The sequence below is a fragment of the Saccostrea cucullata genome, unplaced genomic scaffold, assembly GCF_032062105.1.
Source record: "Saccostrea cucullata isolate Sc308-1 unplaced genomic scaffold, CSIRO_AGI_Scuc_v1 ctg1866, whole genome shotgun sequence".
Lineage (NCBI taxonomy): Eukaryota > Metazoa > Mollusca > Bivalvia > Ostreida > Ostreidae > Saccostrea > Saccostrea cuccullata.
The window spans coordinates 104,250-125,861 of NW_026918424.1; the positions used below are offsets into that span (position 1 = coordinate 104,250).

The following is a 21,612-nucleotide window of genomic DNA, read 5'->3' on the forward strand; positions in this document are numbered from 1 at the left end:
TGAACTTCTTTCTCATTGTTTGTTAGCTGCTACGCATGTCAAAGGTGTCAAGCAGTTTGTTTACTTCCGGTTTGACATCATATGGTAAAAAGAAGTTGATCTTTTACTAATTACTTAAGATGGGATGAAAAATTATATGCAGTAAGGGTTGATATTGCTTAAAATAATACTTCTTTAAATTTAATGAAGTGTGAGAGACGTTCACATATTTTAAAATATATAATGTATTTTTATCACAATGTTTTAGGTCAAGTGTGCAAATATTTTATATTTACCTTCCACTAGGCCTAATTTCAATTTTAAAGAGCTTGGGAAGGTCGAAGTTAAAAAGAAGGTTGAAGAAAAACAGTAAACTTATTCTCACAAAAGCTTACTTTAAAATATTGTTAAAATCACTTTCAAACTGGGGCTAAATGCATATTTGAGTTCAAGGTCAAATGAAAGGTCAAGGAACAAAAGACAAAAAAGCATCGATGCACTTCAATAGCAATTACCAAATTGTATCAGTATATGTTTTAATAAAGGTATGTTGATATAAGTTTTGTAAACCTGAGCAAGACACACATTCAGGGAAAGTGAAGTCAAGGTCATAGGCACTTTCCCTGTAATTTTGTAGATGACGAAATTTTAGTCTATATAGTCAACCTTGTTGAATTTATAGTATAGAGGGGTAGATCTATGAGACTATCAATTCATCATCCTAGCTCAAAATTGCATGGGGAGCGCCTATGGTCAAGGTTAGTGGAAAAGTCAAGGTTCCAATGTTGATGCAATTCAATAGTTTTTATCACAATATATCAGCATATGAGTCTTGATAAAATATCTTGAAACTTAGGTAAACAAAAATTTTAGAAAAACAAGGTGAAGGTCCACACCGAAGAATTTTTAATCAACACACAAAGTTAAATTAAGATATTAATCACAAATTCTTTTAAACTTAGCTGAACACAATATATTGATAAGAAAAGTGAGGTCAAAGTGAATTAAAGAAAAGGTTGATAAAAAATTAGAATGTTGATGCTGTTGCATGAACCTTGTCCACATGAACCAGAAAATAACATTTGATAGTGTTAAATCTAGACCCTAAAAAGGGCATGGTAATCAAGGAATCAAAAGAGCACTTTGTGTCGCTACGGCATGTCAAATGTCACAGTTTGAGGGCACTTTTAAAACAAATGTATTTAAAAGTCTTAAAGATTATATTAATCATTAATTTTTACATACTTTAAATTTAACATGTTTAATTACTTTTAATATCCTTTCAGGGTTTACTGAAATTCTTTATTTAAACAAGAAAATTTAAAATAGAATTTCATATATCTGCAATTTTTATTCAATTCCTAATTTTTTTTAAAAATGTTGTACACAGTATAGCACACCTTTTTGGGCTGACATGGACAATTATGAAAAACAAAAAAGGATTCTTATAAAAAGGCATTTACATCCAATTTCTAGGAAATCAAAAAAGTAGGTAAAATCAAAACTACACTATAAAAAAATTAATGGTATTATTTTTAGCTGAAACATCTAAAATCTAAAATTTATTAATAAGTTTGCAAATGTTTTCCTTTATTAACCTACTAGCTTGGACTGTGTTATTTGTGTACTAGTACAGTCAATTTAAAACGTTCGACTTTTTTCAGGACGTCAAAAGGGGGAGTGGACATGCCGTTTTTGAAAAATACATGTAGTAACAATCAGGCAAATATTCTGAATTGTAAATATAAGTAATGGTAAAATATTCTGACACAACAAAGGATAAAGCCCTTTGAAAACTGGTCTTACTCCCAGTATATTTTGTTTAAAAAAAATCTGGCTTTAATTAGAAATATTGACCTATGGAATATGCAAGAATTAAAAGCTTATCAAATCTAATTTGTTCAATTTAAAGAAACTAACTTATTTTCTGTTGTTTTTAAGCCTTTTTATAACATTAACATTCAGTTTTTTGGTGCACTGTAAGGAAATATTTTATTCAGATAAAATATCCGTTTTTTCTTCAAGTTCAACTATGTGTTTTAAATTCTACTTTCTGTTTAAAAAACGATCCTGATTTTAATTAGTAAATGCAATTTACAAGTTAATTTATCCTTGGTCTTGGGCTTATTGTGTACCAAAATTTCTCAAGTGTGCATAATCAATTTTGCAATCAAATGACAGTTTCTCTTTAAAAAGTTAAATCACTCTACCCTGACAGCCTGAGGCATGTTAATTATTGTATCAGTATATGTTTTAATAAAGGTATGTGTGTTTTGTAAACCTGACACACATTCAGGAAAAGTGAAGTCAAGGTCATAGGCACTTTCCCTGTAATTTTGTGTACACTATATAGGTTGAATTTATTATCAGCATGACATGAATAAACAAAAGAACATCAAGGTTCCAAGGAATCCAATGTTGATGCAATTCAATAGTTTTTATCACAATATATCAGCATATTTTATAAAATTTTGAAACTTAGGTAAAGAAAATTTTAGAAAAACAAGGTCATGGTGCTGAAGAATTTTTAATAAACACACAAAGTTAAATTAAGATATTAATCACAAATTCTTTTAAACTTAGCTGAACACAATATATTGATAAGAAAAGTGAGGTCAAAGTGAATTAAAGAAAAGGTTGATAAAAAATTAGAATGTTGATGCTGTTGCATGAATCTTGTCCATATATATTGAACCAGAAAATAACATTTGAGAAAATTACCTTGAAATTGAGCTTAACATCTGGATTGGTTCAAAAGGATAATGATACAGGAATATGTTTTGCAATCTTTTTTTTTTTTAGTACCCTACTGGTTTTACTATAGGGATTATCATGATTTCTTTTATCAAATTTCAAATACTTTGTAATCAAACTACACCATCTTGTAAAACAGTATAATATTGTGTGTTTAAATGGCATGCAAGTCATTTTAATATTATTTTATTTATCTCCTTTTAGGTACCCAGTTATGAAATCATTGGATTTTGTGTACAATGAAGGCAAGATGGGTACCAAATATACAGAAAGTGATCCTATTCATGGTAGTATTAGTGATATTGCTTCAAGTTTATCACATCTACCTAATGGGACAACTGGAAGAATTCAAAGATACAAAGAATTACTCGAATTCTGTGTGGGATGATATAATGCAGAAAGTTCGAGATGCTTACAAAACTGATAGCAGTGGATTCTACTTCCTTGTGCCCAATATTCTTGGAGGTAGCCAACAACATTCCTCGGATTCATTTGACCTTGCTCTGGTGACCCACACCACTTCCAATCATCTTCATAACCTTGTGCAATTAAGCGAGAGGTGGGCGGGACCTATCTCTGTTTCAGTCTTCACACATAGTCATGATGCTGAATTTGCGCTTCAACTCATTCAGAATTTATACATGTGTTACAGACACATTCAGCTCAATGTTTTTTTCCATTTAGTTTTCCCTGTCTCAAGCCATGCCAAAATAACAAAAATTCCATACCATGATGTGGACTGTAGTGAAGAATATTCTGTCAAATCAACCAGTCAAAACTTTGTCCTTGAGGACAAATTAAAATACCCACATAATGTTCTTAGAAACCTTGCCATAAAAACTGTGGCAGCCAAATTTGTTCTTTCTATTGATATAGACATATACCCTTCAGCAAATCTGCTACATTCATTCCAGAGGGATGTTTTGCCCTCCAGTACTGTTGATTATAGGACAGCATATATTTTACCCATTTTTGAAATAGATGAAAATCAAGATATTCCCTCCACCAAACAAAAGCTCTTGCAAAATAAAAATATTCACCCATTTTATGCAAATGTGTGCCATTGGTGTCAATTTGCAACAGATTATCATAGATGGGAATCCCTCGGGAGCAATGAAAAACTAGAAGTGGCATATGAAGTTCAGTGGAAACTCCCATACGAGCCATTCTTTATTGCACATAAGTCATCACTACCACTCTACGAGGAAAGATTCAAACAGTATGGTTACAACAGAGTTAGCCAGGTAAGGTATTCCTCACATACTGCATTCATGTGAACCTAATGGTTGTTCCTTTGTAAAATTGCTGCATACTTGCATGTATTTAATTATCAACTAGACTAAATTAATAGTATATATGTCCACTTCTTTCTCTTATATGTACCGGGGTATACATATATACTCCCATTGACCCAATATTTGATATTTGCTGAAAGTAATGTACATTGTTCAAATTTCTCATTTTAAAATTCATATAATGGAGCAATTGGCAATTTACTTTTTATTGTTTTGTAACAATCTACAGGGGTAATTGAAAATTAGGTCATTTGATCCACATGTATGCATAGATTGTTTCATTTTAGTAGGATTCTGTATCAGTATTAACTAACTGGCTTGTGGTACTTTCTTTTCAGATCTGTGAGATGTACGTTGCTGGATACAAGTTTTTTGTATTGAACAATGCTTTCCTAGTTCACAAAGGTCAGAAGAAAAAGGACAAATTTTACTCGGACAAAAAGAAAGACCATAAAGAAAATAAAGCTCTCTTCCAAGACTTTAAAGAGGAACTGAAGTCAAGATATCCAGATTCAGCAAGAACTTGTTAATGATCAAGAGATTACAAGAAATATATTAAAAAAATTATTAAAAGAAAACAAATGATTTGTTTTTTCTTTCTTATTTAAAATGAACGACAACAATAAAACAATGGCATCAAATAAATAAATTCAAGATGTACATGTATTCACTAGAAAGATAATGGCAAATCAAGTTGTCATACTCTTAATCGATTTCTACCATCGCATTCCCGTAATGCCATGCTTTATTACCTGAACCACTGAAGGAGAAAAATATTACTTCCAATCCCACCCACCAAATGAAATGGCTTTGGGCACAATGTAATCTGACACAGTCTTATATTGAATCAGTTTGGAAATGTGAATGTATCAGTCCCCCCCTCCCTATTTTAAAACACAATTAAAAAAAATATTTTCAAAGGTGTGTACTAATAAAAGTAAATTAATAAGTTATTGTCCTGAAGCAAAATGATTTGCCTGCAAAGTTTCCCCTGAGAATCAAATATAAACTACTGTAAAATCACATATTTTCGTGGGGTCAAATTTTCGAGTTTTGAGGAAAAAATCTTTGTTCGTGGGGACTTGATTTCGTGGATGGAGAATGTTTAAGTAGTATTATTATACCTCTATGGATAATACTCGAATTTGATTGGCTGGTAAGAAAACTTTAAAAGACAACAATGACTCCAAATGGTACTGTTTACAGCAATAGTGACCTAGGAATCATTGCACAAGGGATATAATGACCCAGTCATTATAATTAATGACCGCTAAAAATGACCACTTAATCAAAAATTCCTTTTTGAGTGAAGTTAATGCATAAAACAATAATTATTCGAGAAAAGCAACATGTTTTTAAATTGTGCATGGTCTGTTTTGCATTACCATACAGAATACGGTAAAATTTTATCGTTACAATACAGTGGACCTTCAGATATCCGGACGCCAGATATCCGGATGCTTCAGTATCCGGACAACATTTTATTGGAACGGAATTTTAGAATGTAATGGTGTCTTGTTTAACTCGTGATTCAGGTATCCGGACACTTCACATATCCGGACAAATTGATTGGGAACCAAAGCGTCCGGATAACTGAGGGTCCACTGTATATCGTTTCAATATATCTTTACAATTCAGTTCAATAGAATGTAGAAGCGGCTCTTTCAAGAGTTAAATTCTGTGTTAGGTTTTGACTATGTAGAGGAAAAGTAATCGTTAGTTATAACAATGTATGTCGCTATCAATGTAAACAACTTTACTATACAAAGTGTAGCGAATCCTGATCCCGATCAAAGAAAGAATTGATAACAGTTAGAGATTCATACCTTTCAATATATATCGGTATAATAAAACAATTGATTACCCCTTGTGAGTTTTACATGGTGAAATAAGGACCCTCGACCTGGCCCACTCAATGACCTGCCCTGACCTCGACCGCTACGCGGCCTCGGTCAGGTCAGGTCACCTCGTGGGCCAGGTCGAGGGTCCTTATTTCACCATGTTGACCTCAAAAGGAGTAATTAATTGTATAATGTTTACATTTCATGGTGGTCATAAATTTGTGGGTCTCTCCTTGCCTCGAAAACAATGAAAATTAAACCTCCATGAAAATAAGTGATTTTACAGTAGTTTAAATATAAAAACTTGCTCAAAACCCTTACAGTGACATTTATGAACAAGTTTATAAAAACAAAACAAAGAACTGATGATATATCCTATCAGACAATGTATAAAGTACATTTAAAAAACCTATTACTGGCTATCATTAACTTGGCACTTGCATTAACAACCAACAGTATTCTGACTGTAACCACAGGAAGAATTCGTAAATGCTAATTTTCAAGAGTTGCCATGAGGTAGAAAACTGTACTGCCATGCGACTGGACCAGGAATGACACTGTCTGTATTCGTCTTCTCCCACGGCCTGTACGCAACACCGAGACATGTTCAGGAAAGATGTGGCATTAGGTCGAATGTTCAAACTATACTCTATCCCACGTAGAACGTCGTTGGTCTTTAGAATGAGAAGCATCTCTCTGGGGATCTTGTTGAGTATTTCTGAGATCTCTATGAGGTAGTTTGCGGCATTGTCTTTTATTTCATCACTCTGAAAAAGGAAAGAACATTTCAATTTTAACACCTTTGACTTTGTCAGACACATGAATGGAAATTTAAAATTTCTAAAAGAAAATAAAGTCTCACAGTTTTAAAAATTACCTCAGAGCTGGAACTGCTTTTGCTAATTGATATTAAAAGTTTACTTCCCTAGGAAATATTTTTTAACATTTAAGGTACCTGCAATCTTACTATTGATTGCTTTGTATAGTCCTTTATTCAAAATTTTTATAGACTAAATAAAATATACTTTAAGAAAAAAAATGAACCATTTTATGGTATTACATTCGTATAGAATTGAATTGAAAAAAACATGTTTCAAACAAAATTCCTGGATTTTTCTAGCATTACCTCCGACTGTGTAATCTGTGATTTATCTATCCCACTAGTGATGGCCTTCCAGGAGCGGGCCGTTAACATGCAGGCAAACAGTCCATACATGTCCCCACAATTCAGTTCTGCTGAGTACTTCTTAATGCCCTCCAAGTCAGCATTGATGAGGGACATCCAGAGCTTACTGTAGCTCACTCGAAATGGATCAGTCAGAGTCTATATGTTTACAAGCAAACCCACTTTATAAATTGAAACAAGCAAGTAGCATGCATATAAAATTTCAACACATCTATGATTTTTTCATCATGTTTTAATACTCAATTATTTGAAAATGCCTACCAAAATTACTGTATGTGTACTTAAAAAAGCGGGCTTCATATTTTAGCGGCTTTGGCACAAACAGCAATGCGCTAATTCATGAATACTGCTAAGAAATCATTTACCAGTACATATATAATACACTGAACAGACATGTGTCGCACTAATTTATGATGACACCAACAACTCTATAGCAAGTGATTACGCTAAATTTTGAATACGCTAAATTATGTACATGTACAGTATTGCATGTATAAAGCAAACCAATTGAAAATTACTTGATTACCGGGGTATATATAACTGCAGATATGTATGCAAACAACTTGACTAAGTAAAAGAGAGCTTTGAAATTTAATAAATCATACATCTAAATCATCTCTGAACCTGATACAATCCATGGTCAAGAAGGATTATCTGAGTTCCGTCCTCTGTTTTGTTCACCAGGACGTTTCCAGGATGAGGATCACAATGTACATAACCTTGGACGAATATCATCTCACTGTACAGCTTGCCTAGGTTCTTACTAACCTGAAAAGGTGAGGCTTTGATAGTAATACAAATCTTCAGTAATATTTTTGTATATGATCAAACATCAATGAGTTTTCAAAATAAGAGTTTACTCCCTTTATCTGACTTAACATATACTGGTTAAAAAAAAGTAATGAAACAGAAGCAAATAAACCACTAAATATAACTTGGTGGCCAATGGTGACCAATCTCTTAAAATAATAAAAGATTTTAAAGTTAAATGATATACCTAATTGTTCTATATTGCTTTCTTCACACAACAAAACTTTTCAAATACCTCATTGACATCGATTTTATGTTTCTCCATGTAAGCCTTGTCATCTACTTTTCCTCCCTCGCAGAATTCCATTGTCAGTACTCTCTCTGATGACAACTCCCAGTGAATTTTTGGCACTTTCAGAAAGCGGAAATGTTTAAAAAGTCTTTCTACTCTCTCACAGTTTTGTCCCTCATGGACAAAATCCAGTTCTAGTGGAAGGTTCTTTTTGGTTTCCTCAGCAAGCCACATATACTGAAAGCCAGGGAAAATCCAGGCAATACAGTGTACTAGAAGCTGTAAAAGAAAATAAAACAAACTCACTCTTAATGACTACCTTCAGAGCATTTATGTGACTGGCAAATTTTTATTGTTATAGTTAACAGTTATAGGAATTATATGATGTCTCAATCAATTCTCTATGCACCCCACCCCTTAAAAAATCTAATACAAATTAACTTTTTCCACGAAATTAGGGATTATGAATATTTAAAATATCACATTTGGGGTGCAATATTGTACAACAGTACAAACACTGTATCTTTATAAAATATTCAATTAGCTTATTACCTCCATTGTTTTGATGTCTACATAAGAATGACTCTTGACTTGAGGATGCTGGATTTTGACAGCTAGTACTGTTCCATCTTTCAGAGTTGCTTTATGGACTTGTGCTAAAGAAGCAGCTCCCAATGGATTCTTTTCAAAACTCTCAAAAACATCCTCCACCTACAAAAAGAAGCATACCTTCTTAGATTTCAAACTTGATATACAACTGAAATTTCTAATTTGTATTTTATACAGTAGACAATTTTTACTCTAAACGCTGTCAAAAAATTCATGGGGAAAATGAAATTTGTTATAATGTTACCTTCATTTTCAGATCTTCTTCAAAAACTCTTTTCAATTCTTCCACGTCAGACTGGGGGGCTTTATCATGTAAAACCTTCATGGTCTCTACATATTCTTTGGGTAGGAGGTATTCAAGAGACCCTACGTGTTGTCCCACTTTAATGAAAGCTCCCCCGTTTGTGCAGCACATATCTCTCAATCGCAAGGCTGACCTTAGATGAATCTTAACAAAATAAAAAAAAATATACATGTATATTTTTTTTAAATTATGTCTTAGGATGTTTTTTATCAATCAAATAAAATAAAAATTAGAATTCATCGTACATGTATTTAGTTGATGACATTCTTAATATATCATAATTGAAAAGTTTAATCTGTTATCTCTGACCTCTAATACCCTTTTACTACCAGTGCTATTATTAGATATCATGGGTGTTCTTTTCAATTATTCATCATTAAGAGACAAGATCACTCATGGGTATCCACAGATGACACAGTATCTCTGATTTTAAATTTTGACTCCAGTGTCTCTGCTTTACATTACCTCTGACTTGACTTTCTGGTATTCTGGAGAATCATAGTCAAGTCCCCTCAGGTTTATCTTATAATCTGCTACTAGTCTCACTGCCTGTAAAAGTAAATTTTACAAAAAAATTGAAATTCTTCATTTCACTTCATCCACAAGTTTAATAATGCCTATACTTATCAATTGGTAAATAAAGACTCTTTACTGATTAAAAAATTCCAAAGCTCATCTCAACTGACTCAATTTAAATGTACAATATATAAAAAATATTTATTAGATGTATGAACTATGCATTTTTGGTCAAGGTAGGGCAAATAAGAGTTAGCTTGGACATGAACTTGTTTAAAATATTTAACCTATTAAGTAAAATTTTGAAAATATTGAAATATGCATATTTATGAGAAAAAAAATTAATTAACATTGCTAGGATTTTACAACAGAACTTATAGACCCGTTCACAAACACATTATTTAAACTTACTGCCCATGCTGCTTGACCAAATCTGACCACTCCAATAGTTGATATATCCCAGTCATTCTTTTGTAGTAGGTAGCCTGTTGTTCCTATGGCTCCTCCAAGGGCTCCGTATTTTGTTACCCTCCACAACTTTCTAAGCACCATTTTTTCTGTTAACAAGAAAATTATAGCATCACTGACTCATAAATCACAATGACATGCAGCAATTAAAGTATTTGAAAAATAAATTCTTCCATAATCAATATTCTGTAATGCACCAATAAAGATTCTTTATAAGACTCTTAACCAAGTGGCTCCTTGCTGGGAGACTGAAAGTTGATCTGCTTTGCAGTGCTAGATCCTCTTTCAGATTGAATCAGAGATTAATCACTGAAATTTAAAATTATTACCAAAAAAATTTGCAAAAGAATTCAATTTAATTTGTATATACATGTACATGTATTAACCTTCTCATTCCAGTGTGACCATGCTGTTTCAGATTTTTGGTTTTTGTTTTTGTTAGTGATCATTGATCATTTCTCTGAAAATGTAATTTTTCAGGGAATAACAAAAGTTTATTGTTGTACTGGTTCAGGCCATGGATATCAGTCTAGGTAGCTCAGATTTAGAGCACCTCACCAGTGATGCAGGTCTCCAGGGTTTGACTCCAAATCCAGTCATACATTTTCTAAAATCTGTAACAGGAAAGGAGAAAATGTATGGCTGGACTGGAAATCAATCTTGGGACCCCTACATCACTATAGTCAGGTGTTCTAACATCTGAGCTAACCAGGCAGATATCCGTGGCAAAACCATCACACTTTGATGATTTTTAAAATACGAACATGACAAACTCACAATCAATTTGAATCAAATACAAAAATACTTTACTCATGTTACATTAATGTTAACAAGTGACCCACAGTGATGGTAGCAAATAAAACATTAATGTGGCAGGATAAGACCAAAACTTCTGAAGGATGACAAAAGCAATTTAACAAATACAGGTACACATTTACTATACAGAAATATGTTACCATGTTTAAGGGTTTTTCCTCACTTGTCGACTGATCCAATCAATTTTAAAATCATGTAAATATCAAACTGTGATATTTACATACATTTTAGAGAAAACAGTACGGAACGACTTTACTATACCGTTCCCCAGAAAAACGTGCAAAATTGTAGTGTTGACGAAGGCGACTTCAATATATAAGAGATCGTGTGAGCGATCAAAAAATTTTAAATATGTGGTTTTTTGGCCTTTTGACCCCAAAATTGAATTCTAAAGTTAAAAATTTAGTTAAAAACTTTGTTTTTAAACGTAGTTTTTAACCCTGTTCTCTGAAAAAAATGAATAAATATTGTTTATTCATGGAAAAAAGTGACAAAGAATAATTCCGACCGAAGCGCGTTCATCACATGCTTAGTGCCATTTCTTTCAAACTTAGACGTTCTTTCATGTAAACAAATGAACAAAATGCCTTTGAAGCTGAATTATGATCTTGGAAAAAATACAGAAACAACTGAAATTCTTATCTTATCTTATAGAACGAGTCACTAACCCCAATCCATTGGATGGTATGCAAGGACTAAGACGTTTAGACGAAATCTCCTGGGCAGATGCTAGACTAATTAACCCTAATCAGTCGAATGATGTGCGAGGACTAACCCTAATCTCTCGGATGGATGAGAGACTAACCCTAATCAGTCGAATACTAGTGCAAGGACTAACCCTAATCTCTCAGGTGGGTGCAAGACTAACCCTAATCAGTCGAATAGTGTGCAAATTTAACCCATTTCAGTTGAGTGACGTAGTTGTTACGTCATAGTCCAATGAGTGTGAGGATCTTGCGGATCTGGGGATCGGTAAAATAAAGTCTACCCAACAGTACAACAGTAATACTTTATTCACTTTCTGTCAAGAATATGACAATATTAACCCCCATCCCAGTCTTTTCACCCACTTCAACCCTGGTTGGTATTTACCTTTGCAACTCATTCATGTGAGATATGAACATGAATGGTATTGATTGTCAAAGACCTTAAAATTAGACGTACTGTAGAGCAGAGAGTATCAAATAATCATCAGTGCGACCCAGTGGTTGTCAACATATTGTCCACCATATCACATTATGTTCCGAATTTACTCTCTCTATAATGTAAATTTCTTTCAGTTTCCATAAAAAACGGTCAATCAATCCCAATTTGAGTTAACATACAAATAAAAAGTTAACAGGTCCCTTTCAAAATAAATAAGAGTAGTAGATACAAATAGATGAATGAAATTCAGGTGCTTACCCAACTGACAGTTGTGTAACTTGTCATTGAGGGGCTCAAGGGTAATGGACAGTTTGATCCATAACTAATTCGTAAAAAATTATTGCTCTATTTTTTTTTTAGTTTAGATTTGTTAACATTTCAGTAAATCTAATTATCCGAACAAAATTACACTCTTTAATTATAATATCACTTAAGATAAACTAATGATTAATTCTTTTTTTATCTAATCAATTATATCCGGGATAATTTATTTCACATGTTTTCAGTTTTGATATTTAGGTAATGAGCAGACATCCGACAAGATGGCGATGAAATTATCAGAGTGAGTAGAAAACAAAAACATTAAAAACTCTTATACAAAAGCAAAAGAGAATCAAATCAAAATAAAAATTACCTTTATATGATTTTCAGTAATCGTTTAATATATACAGCTGTGTGCCAAATGTGAAGATAATTATATATTTTCTCTATTCACATTGAAAACAATATTTGTAAGAAAGAAAAATCTTGAATGACATTTTTTGACAGATTTTACCAGGGATTTTCCACTGCCCTGTGTAGGGCCGAATATGGGCCCAATTTCAAAATTACTCTGTTTAACCCCAAAATGAGCAGCATGTGTTCAATGTTTGAAAAATTAGTGTAAAACAAACATGATCAGGTTTGAAGTCTGAATAATTTAATTCTGGTTGTAACGCCGTATTTGATTGGATAAAAATATTTACTTTATATCGTATAAAATGGGTTGCCTACATCACAAAGACTTGCGTCAAAAATGTATCAATCCGCCTGACGTTACATTCAAATTTTGTACAATTTGAAATTTTGTTAGAACAGTCATCTTTTTTTCTTACATCAAATGAATGAAAATTAAATTATAAGCAATGAATTTAATAGCTAACCAATTTATATGGTATAAACTGGGTTGGAACAGTTTACGATTTTTTATAAACAGCGAGATGTCATAGGGACTAAAAATTTTGGTCTGGTGTCCACTTCGATATCTGAGATCAATTCCATATAACCTGATTCGGGCTTTTTTGCCCAAACTTCAATCGCTTGTTTCAATCAATACAGGCTAAAATGAATTCGCTGTCCGCTTCAACTTTTCCCTTTGGACATTCTTTAAGTCTCTATCACTATAAAACTTTCCTTTCTTACCTTTAAATTGTTTAAATCCAACAAAATATAAAGTTGTTGATTTTTCATAGAAATATCCTATTCATTTAAACCTCTGATGCTGAAGAGTTCCGCAATAGTCTGCTTCGAATACTTTGTACTATAGTTCATTCCTATAGGAAATAGTAGTAGAACAAAGTATTCAAAGCAGACATGAAGCCAATTTTAATATTTTTGTAATCATTTTAGGATATAATGTCCTATTTCAGCAATAATTCTCAACTTAATGTCTGTGTTGTATTATTCCAGCATTTTGCCATCTCCAAGCCAGCATGTCTTTGATAGAGAAGATGATGAACGTCAACAGAGAGCTCAGACACAGGTATATTTTTCACATGTTGATATCATTTTTGGGCAGTAAGGATAACTATGCCAACTGAAAGCCCCCGAAAGTCTGAGATTAGGGTTTCTTAGATGACTTTTCTAATGCAGAACAAAAATTGTAATTTATCCAGATACATGTTCTGTTACATATGCAACTTTATTTCACATTTTATTTTCTAATCTTTTTTTTCTCAATCAGCTGCTCCCTGTTATGAGCAGAAGAACTGCCCCACCATATGGTCACAGAAAAGGATGGATTCCAAGAACACAGGAGGTGTGGCATTTAACTTTGTGGTTTACCTTATATGATACATTTATAAAGTACACATTTTGTTGTAGTTGTTGTTTATTGTATTTTTTATGCCCTCATCTAACCCTTTACATCCCTCATTCCACTCACTTTTTCTGTCATTCCTTCATATTTCAATTTCTAAATGTTACTTTTGTCTACAACATTTTATTTTAAAGTAAGTTAAATGCCATGTCAAGTCTCAGTTCTTTTCTTTATTTCCAATTTCTATCTCTACATTATTAAAAAGTAAATGTACTTGATTTATACCTGTATACTGAGTATGAAGTACATTTCATTTTCAATAGGACTTTGGAGATGGAGGAGCATTTCCAGAGGTTCCAGTGGCACAGTTTCCACTGGGAATGGGGCAAAAGAAGTCCACATCAAATGCACTGGCAGTTCAGTTAGACAGCAGTGGGAAAATCAAGTATGATGCCATTGCCAGATATGGCCATGGGAAAGACAAGGTAATTGAAATTTTTATAGTATAAATCATTTATTGTACATAAATTCAGCGATCAGTGGACAATTTTTCAATGTAATTTTTGTCAGACAAGTATAAATCCAAATCATAGAAGTCCTATGGGATTGTAAAATAAGCACAGTGACATTTGAATTATTCCAAATAATTGATAAAATTGGAAAGCAAATAATGAACTTTCTAAATTGGTTAATCAAGAAACATATCTGAAACTTGTTTCAAGATGTTAAGTCCAGATTGACTCCAAATAAAGTAATAGATGTGCTCTTTCATATAATTATTCTACTTTCTAAATTAAGTTGTTTGATTTTACATGTATGTTGCTATGAAGTAAATTTGAGGTGGAATTTCATGATACACATATTGTATTCATGTAAAGGTGCAATCACACTGCAATAAAAAACAATAGAAACCATGTTTAGAAATTGATAGGTGATAAAAAATAAATTTAAAATGCATTTTGTATGATTATCAATGTTTTCTTTGCTATATTTTATTTTGTGGACTTATTTTCTGTACAGGTTGTTCACTCAAAATTTCAAGACCTAGTTCCAAAACAAATAGATGAAGATGACCCAGACATGCAGCTACCTGACGAGGAAGCTGTGATGGACACCACAGAGAAAACAAGGCAGGCCCTGGAGAAACTGGTGTCCACCAAAATCTCTGCTGCGCTGCCGGTCAGAGCTGCCGAGAAACAGGCCCCAGCACAGTATATCAGGTAATAAAGACATTTACGAGGGGAAATTAGACTTTTTAAAGAGGTCATTTTATTTGCTTGGATGTTTTAACTAATTTCTCAATTTTTGTTGTCCTGAAGTCATCCATGATACATCCATAAATCATTGGCTGAATGAGACTATGTTAATATCATTTCTTAGTATTTTGAATTCTTTAATTACAAACAAGCAAAATTTAGATTTCTCAAAAGTTGAAAATGTGATATATTTAATCAGTTAATTTTTTCCCCTAGGTACACCCCATCACAAGAAGGAGTGGCATTCAATTCAGGTGCAAAACAGAGAATCATTAGAATGGTGGAGGCACAGAAAGACCCCATGGAGCCTCCAAAGTTTAAGTAAGTATTGTTTAAATTATTACATTTATTACTTTTAACACATACACACACACCCTTTCCCCTAGAAATATTCTTTTTAGCTAAAATACTGTAGATTGGCAAATAATCACAATGGTTTTAATTTCGCTATGTTCGCGATTTATCATTTTTCTGCGAAATTAAACCCATCGTGAATTCTATTACTAGTTCTTAGAAACGTTTAGATGCTTATACAAAATTTGAATTAATTTCTTGCAGCGGGAAATTAAAACCATCGCAATTGGTACTTTTTGAGATATCATGAAATTTTAAGACCATGGAATTAAAACCACCTACAGTTATAAACTTTAAAATGTTAAATAATTTTTTGTGGGCGAGGGTTAAAAAATTGTATATTAACTCATAAAATGATAAATTCCCCTTCAATTGCATTAATAGATATTTATTACCACAATGCTTTTGTCTTCAGGGTTAACAAGAAGATTCCTCGAGGCCCACCCTCACCACCCGCACCTGTGATGCACTCCCCCAACAGAAAGGTGCTACATTCTCTTGTTACGGCATCATTTTAATGAAGAAAAATTTAATTTTACATTTTCTATTGCAAGAAATGGACATGTTTAAACGGTGTTTCTTTTTCAGGTTACAGTAAAAGAGCAACAAGAATGGAAGATTCCTCCCTGTATTTCAAACTGGAAAAATGCCAAGGTAGTATTGTGATTTGATAATATTTAGGGCATCCATGTAGGTTCAAGTTTCCCCCAAGCACATTGAACTTAATAAAATTAAAAAGAAATCCAAAATAACAAAGAGATAATGGTTGTTCACTTGTAAATCACTTAAAATCGTGTTTTGAGGCTTGTTTATCTATAATATTAGAAAATATTAGAACTTCCATTAATTTTATTTTTTTTTATTATTGGGTATTTTTAAAAATTTTCAAAATTATTTTTTTCCAGGGTTACACAATTCCTCTTGACAAGAGACTTGCAGCAGATGGAAGGGGTCTGCAAGGTGTCCACATCAATGAAAATTTTGCCAAACTTGCTGAGGCCTTGTACATAGCTGACAGAAAGGTGAGGATCCAGGATAAATTATGTTAAAAAAGCAATAAATCTGATGGAGCAAACAGCAGTTCACTGAAAGATTGCTACCTGTAGATACACATGTGAAAATGTCCTATGGTGCAAATATTGCAGAAAAAGGGAATACAAACCACTGATATTGATTTAGGGGAGGGAGGTGTCAAAATGTGACAAATATTTTTTTTATAGAAAAAGAAGTCTGAAATATTGATTGTTTTGTGATTTCAGGCAAGAGAAGCAGTTGAAATGAGGGCCCAAATAGACAGGAAGATTGCTCAGAGAGAAAAGGAAAAGAAAGAGGCCACACTGAGACAGCTGGCTCAGAAAGCTAGGGACGAAAGGGCAGGAATCAAACAACATGACGGTAAGGACTTAAAGCAGTCCTTTTTCTCATTCTTAATACAGTACATGTAAAATTATTTGTAACTGAATAGGTAGAAAATTATGATTAATATTATCGTACTCTGAAAACAAATGATAACCTTATTAACTGCTTTTATGTATCAGATGAAGAAGTCACAGAGAGGGATGAAATCCGTAGAGAGAGACAAAAGGACAGACAGCGAGACAGAAACTTGGCCCGGGCTGCCCCAGACAGAAGATCTCGAATTCAGAGGGAAAGAGACAGGGACATCAGTGAGAAGATTGCCCTGAACATCCCAGACTCCCGAGCCGGGGGCAGTGGGGATGTCCAGTTTGACCAGCGTCTCTTTAATCAGTCTAAGGTAGAGATAGCAGAGTCTATTAACTTCTTCTATAAATGCTGGTTCTAAATACCGTAAATCACTTTTTATTCATGAGGACTTAATTTTCATGCAATTACATTAGCAAACTGGCGAAAATTTCATCCTTGCATATATGACCAGTCCTAAAGATTATATAAAGCAATAACCACAGTGCTTGAAATTTTGTCTCACCAGTAAAGAGTCTGTAACTATCTTGCCAAAATAAGGTGTCGCGAAAAAGTGATCTACAGTATTATATGATTTGTAATAATGAAGATCAGTCGACTCTAATGTTATGATCTGAATGTTTCATGGATGTGCTTTATTTTATGAAGGGTATGGACAGTGGTTATGGGGATGAGGAAGCATACAATGTTTATGACCAGCCCTGGAGAAAGGATCACTCACAGATTGCTAACAGCATCTATCGACCCTCCAAAAATGTAGACAAGGAGATGTATGGTGATGATTTGGACACTATTATGAAGTCTAACAGGTAGGCATGACATCTTCTTAGGATGCCATGTTTTGATTTTTGTGCTTAGAAAAATAGGGGGTAATGTTTTGAATGAATTGAAGATTTTTTAAATTACATGTATGTGTTTGCTAAAATCTTAAATTAGTGCTGTCAGACTAGGGCATGTTACATTTAAATATCAATCCCAATAATTGAAATGCAATGTAATCAATTCTTTTTTTAATCCAATTTCTGCTACTGGTAAACATTCGACCAATATAATAGAAATTGATGGGATACATGTATAGTTAATTTTTTGTTTGTTTTAGTCCTTGCATTCCAAAGATGTTTTTATTACACAGTATTAAATGTCTTATATAATTTTTTCGTAGGTTTGTACCTGACAGAGGATTTGCAGGAACAGACAGGAATGCCAGAAGGGAGGGACCCGTCCAGTTTGAACAAGATGAAGAGGATCCCTTCGGTCTGGGTCAGTTCTTGGAGCAGGCCAAGAGGGGAGATAAAAGGAATGCCGACGATTCACGGTCGAGTAGGGACTACGAAGGAAGTAAAAGTAAAAAGAGAAGGGAGTAGTGAGGTCTGATCAGACACACAGTGACTTCATCTCCTGTCTCTACTCAACACACATCTCATAACAGAAGGAATAGAGTTGTGGATCCTTAAATTAAGGACAAAAAATTTTAAATGTGTAAAATACTGGGGATTTATCTCATAATATGATGAATTTGTGTACATACATGTATATCACGTGATATCAGATGGAAATAAATCATTTTTTACATAATTTTTTACATCATTTTATTATAAGCTGGAAGGATCCCATCTGCTAAATTTTATCTTTGGTAATGAATGTAAATGAGTTTTTAATTCCTTAAGATCAGGAAACATGGATATATGCACCTTACGTTGTTTCCATCAGTTACAATCAAAATATTGATGATAGACAAGCAGGGGGATTGGGGAGTTTACAATGTTGACGGATATCTTAGAAAAACATGGGATTAAAATTCTAGTTTGAAATTCATTTTCAATCTACCCAAGATATTTTCATATGCAAAGTTTTAATGTATATATTTTTTTTTAAATCAGTTCCTGTAGTTAGAAAACTCAGTGTATAAAAGAAATGTATTTGTCTTTTGAATTACTGTATACAGGGTTATTTTTGCCCCGTGTTATTTTCGCCCTTTTGCACTTGCAAACAATTTTGCCCCATCTTAAATTCGCCCAGTCATAGTTCTGTTTAAGAAATTATGCTGTGTAATTTGAATTCGCACCGTTTTAAATTCGCCCAGTCAGGAAGAGGGCGAAAGGGGCGAAAATAAAACGGGGGCGAAAATTTCCCCATATACAGTGTACAGTTAACACTTAGCTGTAAAAATAATCAACTTCAAACTAAAATTTCAATAAAGTGTTTTCTAAGACATCCTAGCCATGTTGTACCCATTTCATTGTGTGTCATGAAATATTTTGACTGCAACAGATGTAAGTGATACCCAGTATAAGCTGTATATTTTCAATTTTGCATGAAAAAGTTTCAGTCTTAAGCTTTGGTCAGCCTAGTTTGTCAGAGTTTGAGCCTTTGTTGCCTTGAATGATGTTGGAAGCAGTTAAATCATTGGTTAGCTTGACAGAGTCTTTAGAAGCTTGACTTTGGTTGCTGTACTGAGGTTATGAGTAGTTGGGACCTTGGTCAGCTTTGCTGAGGTGAAAACCAGTTGAGCCTAAGTCAGCTTTGCTGAGGTCAGAAAAAGTTTTAGCCTTGGTCAGCTTGACTGATGTTAGGATCAGTTGAGCTTTGGTCAGCTTGACTGATGTTAGGATCAGTTGAGCTTTGGTCAGCTTGGCTGAGGTTAGGGGCTGTTGAGTCTTGTTCAGCTTGGCTGAGGGGAAGGGCTGTTCAGCTTTGGTCAGCTTGCCTGAGGTTAGGAGCTGTTGAGCCTTGTTCAGCTTGCCTGAGGTTAGGAGCTGTTGAGCCTTGGTCAGCTTGCCTGAGGTTAGGAGCTGTTGTGCCTTGTTCAGCTGGGTTGAGGTTAGAAGCTGTTGAGTCTTGGTCAGCTGGGTTGAGGTGAGGAGCTGTTGAGTCTTAGTCAGCTTGACTGAGTTGAGAAGCAGGTAAGCCTTAGAAAGCTTTACTGAGGTCATAGAAAGTTAAGCCTTGGTCAGAGTGAATGATTTGAGGATCATGATTAGCTAAAATGAGGTGAAAGGTAGTTGAGTCATGGTATAATTGACTGAGGTGAGGAGCATTGAGTCTAGTCAGCTTTGCTGAGGTTAGGAACAGATGAGCTTTGGCCACCTTGACTGAAATGAAACGCATATGAGCCTTGGTCAGCTTGACTGAGGTGATGGATTGATGAGCATGGTCAGCTTGACTGAGGGAAAAGCATTATTCTTGGTCAGCTTTACTGAGGTGTAGTGCTTTTGAGCCTCAATCAGCTATAAATTGAGAGCTCTGGTCAGCTTGACTGGGATGTATGAGGAGCAGTTTAGTCTTGCTCAGCTTGACTGAAGTGAAAAGAAGCTGAGCCTTTTTCAGCTTGGTCATGGTTACGAGTAGTTAATCCGTTACATATATTGGGGAATGCAAATGTACGAACATGTATATGATCTAATGTTAAATAATTTGCTATGCCCTAAATTAATAAATTTGAAATAAGGTTCGTTCGCCAGTTAGCTAAGGCCTGGAATCTAATAAATATTAAAGGGGTTTTGAGTGTCATAATCTATTTCATGTACTATATTACACAAACTGAAATATTTATCGCATATAACCATACACTCTTCCGCAGTGAACCACGATTTACGCCTCTATAATCAAATATGTGCTTGAATTCATCTTTTGTCTTTTGAAAGTTCAAATGTCTGATAAACAAATGATACGCTGTTAGGTGGTAATTTGAGAACAATGGCACTGTAGAAATTGAAGATCTGCAAGTCTAGGTTATGTTCACGAGACAGTGAAATTATTACCAGGTGTTGAGGAAAAAATGACGCTTTCCAAAAAAATTATCAATGATTCTTATGATTTGGATATTTCGCTGGTGTCTAAAGTTAACAAAATGGCCGATACTCGGCTACAGAGGTATCTGAACGGGCTGCAGGAAAAATACGATGCCATTCTTTACAAAATGACAAAGCAAATCATCGAAACCAGACGAGAACTGGACCTTATGCAAACGGAAAAGGATAAAATTGCAATGAGAATGATGAAAAAATACGCGTACGCAAATAGAAAAACTGTTCAAAGTGAAAATGTTCCGGGTCTGAACAGAAATCTTGCCACTTCAACCACAACTTTGACTTCTGTTCCAACAGCCAGTGCTTCAAATTACGAAAGTGCAAGCGAATCACTGCCATTTTCGAACGCGTCGGCTTCAAACTTCGAAACAACACTGGGTCCGGTGTTTGAGAATGCTCCGTATGGTACCATTGTAAGACCCCATACTTTGGGGAACCCTTTCAAGTTTTCCTCCCAGAGCCGATCAAAGAAAGGGAGAGGCCGCAAGAAACAAGACAGACTCTTCCCCCAACTGAATGAAAGGAATTTAAGCCGAATGGACGAAAGTCTTGCCGTGAATCACAACTTCGGAAGTGAATTCTATGGTGAAAGCAGCTCAAAACCAGACCTGACCCTCGTTTCCAAGATATGGGAGAAGAACCGCTGTCTTACACGAGGACATTTCCCAAAAAGCGAACTGCGCGTCGAGAGTGTGTACAAGACGGGCGAATTGGATCGAGGTTTGATACCCAAAAGAAGGCAAATTGTGGGATACGAGATATTAACCACAAGCCGAC

The 21,612-nt window shown here is 34.2% G+C and overlaps 3 protein-coding genes across 4 annotated transcripts; 2 read left to right on the plus strand and 1 right to left on the minus strand.

Moving 5' to 3' along the window:
• Positions 1-31: 31 nt before the first annotated feature.
• On the plus strand, positions 32-4,713 carry LOC134265173 (beta-1,4-glucuronyltransferase 1-like). Of its 2 annotated transcripts, none has more exons than XM_062747430.1 (3): positions 32-147; positions 2,938-3,977; positions 4,367-4,712. In XM_062747430.1, the coding sequence occupies exons 2-3, from the start codon at positions 2,973-2,975 to the stop codon at positions 4,556-4,558; spliced, it is 1,197 nt and encodes a 398-aa protein (XP_062603414.1). In that variant the 5' UTR covers positions 32-147; positions 2,938-2,972; the 3' UTR covers positions 4,559-4,712. The 2 variants fall into 2 exon arrangements, with proteins under 2 accessions (XP_062603414.1, XP_062603419.1); XM_062747435.1 differs by having other exon boundaries at positions 58-141; positions 4,367-4,713.
• A 1,336-nt stretch (positions 4,714-6,049) lies between these two features.
• Positions 6,050-12,249, minus strand: LOC134265075 (aarF domain-containing protein kinase 1-like). The gene is made up of 9 exons (XM_062747320.1): positions 12,215-12,249; positions 9,938-10,083; positions 9,476-9,559; positions 8,951-9,154; positions 8,650-8,808; positions 8,101-8,376; positions 7,680-7,823; positions 6,996-7,193; positions 6,050-6,636 (listed from the first exon to the last, which is right to left on the minus strand). Exons 2-9 carry the CDS (start codon positions 10,076-10,078, stop codon positions 6,295-6,297), a joined length of 1,548 nt encoding a protein of 515 aa, XP_062603304.1. The 5' UTR covers positions 10,079-10,083; positions 12,215-12,249; the 3' UTR covers positions 6,050-6,294.
• A 211-nt stretch (positions 12,250-12,460) lies between these two features.
• Positions 12,461-18,601, plus strand: LOC134265189 (SNW domain-containing protein 1-like). Its single transcript, XM_062747446.1, has 13 exons — positions 12,461-12,518; positions 13,625-13,697; positions 13,899-13,973; positions 14,297-14,458; positions 14,994-15,193; positions 15,446-15,550; positions 15,999-16,068; positions 16,172-16,237; positions 16,489-16,605; positions 16,843-16,978; positions 17,122-17,339; positions 17,675-17,835; positions 18,189-18,601. Exons 1-13 carry the CDS (start codon positions 12,499-12,501, stop codon positions 18,388-18,390), a joined length of 1,605 nt encoding a protein of 534 aa, XP_062603430.1. The 5' UTR covers positions 12,461-12,498; the 3' UTR covers positions 18,391-18,601.
• Positions 18,602-21,612: the final 3,011 nt, after the last annotated feature.

Excerpts from the sequence above, each read along its gene's own strand:
- LOC134265173 (XM_062747430.1), top strand. The coding sequence starts at position 2,973 with ATGAAGGCAAGATGGGTACCAAATATACAGAAAGTGATCCTATTCATG. Across the intron at positions 3,978-4,366 it reads GTTACAACAGAGTTAGCCAG|ATCTGTGAGATGTACGTTGC; the intron begins GTAAGGTATTCC and ends CTTTCTTTTCAG.
- LOC134265075 (XM_062747320.1), bottom strand. The coding sequence starts at position 10,078 with ATGGTGCTTAGAAAGTTGTGGAGGGTAACAAAATACGGAGCCCTTGGA. Across the intron at positions 9,560-9,937 it reads TTGGTCAAGCAGCATGGGCA|GCAGTGAGACTAGTAGCAGA; the intron begins GTAAGTTTAAAT and ends TTACTTTTACAG. Across the intron at positions 6,637-6,995 it reads CACAGATTACACAGTCGGAG|AGTGATGAAATAAAAGACAA; the intron begins GTAATGCTAGAA and ends TTCCTTTTTCAG.
- LOC134265189 (XM_062747446.1), top strand. The coding sequence starts at position 12,499 with ATGGCGATGAAATTATCAGA. Across the intron at positions 13,974-14,296 it reads GGATTCCAAGAACACAGGAG|GACTTTGGAGATGGAGGAGC; the intron begins GTGTGGCATTTA and ends CATTTTCAATAG. Across the intron at positions 17,340-17,674 it reads GTCTCTTTAATCAGTCTAAG|GGTATGGACAGTGGTTATGG; the intron begins GTAGAGATAGCA and ends TATTTTATGAAG.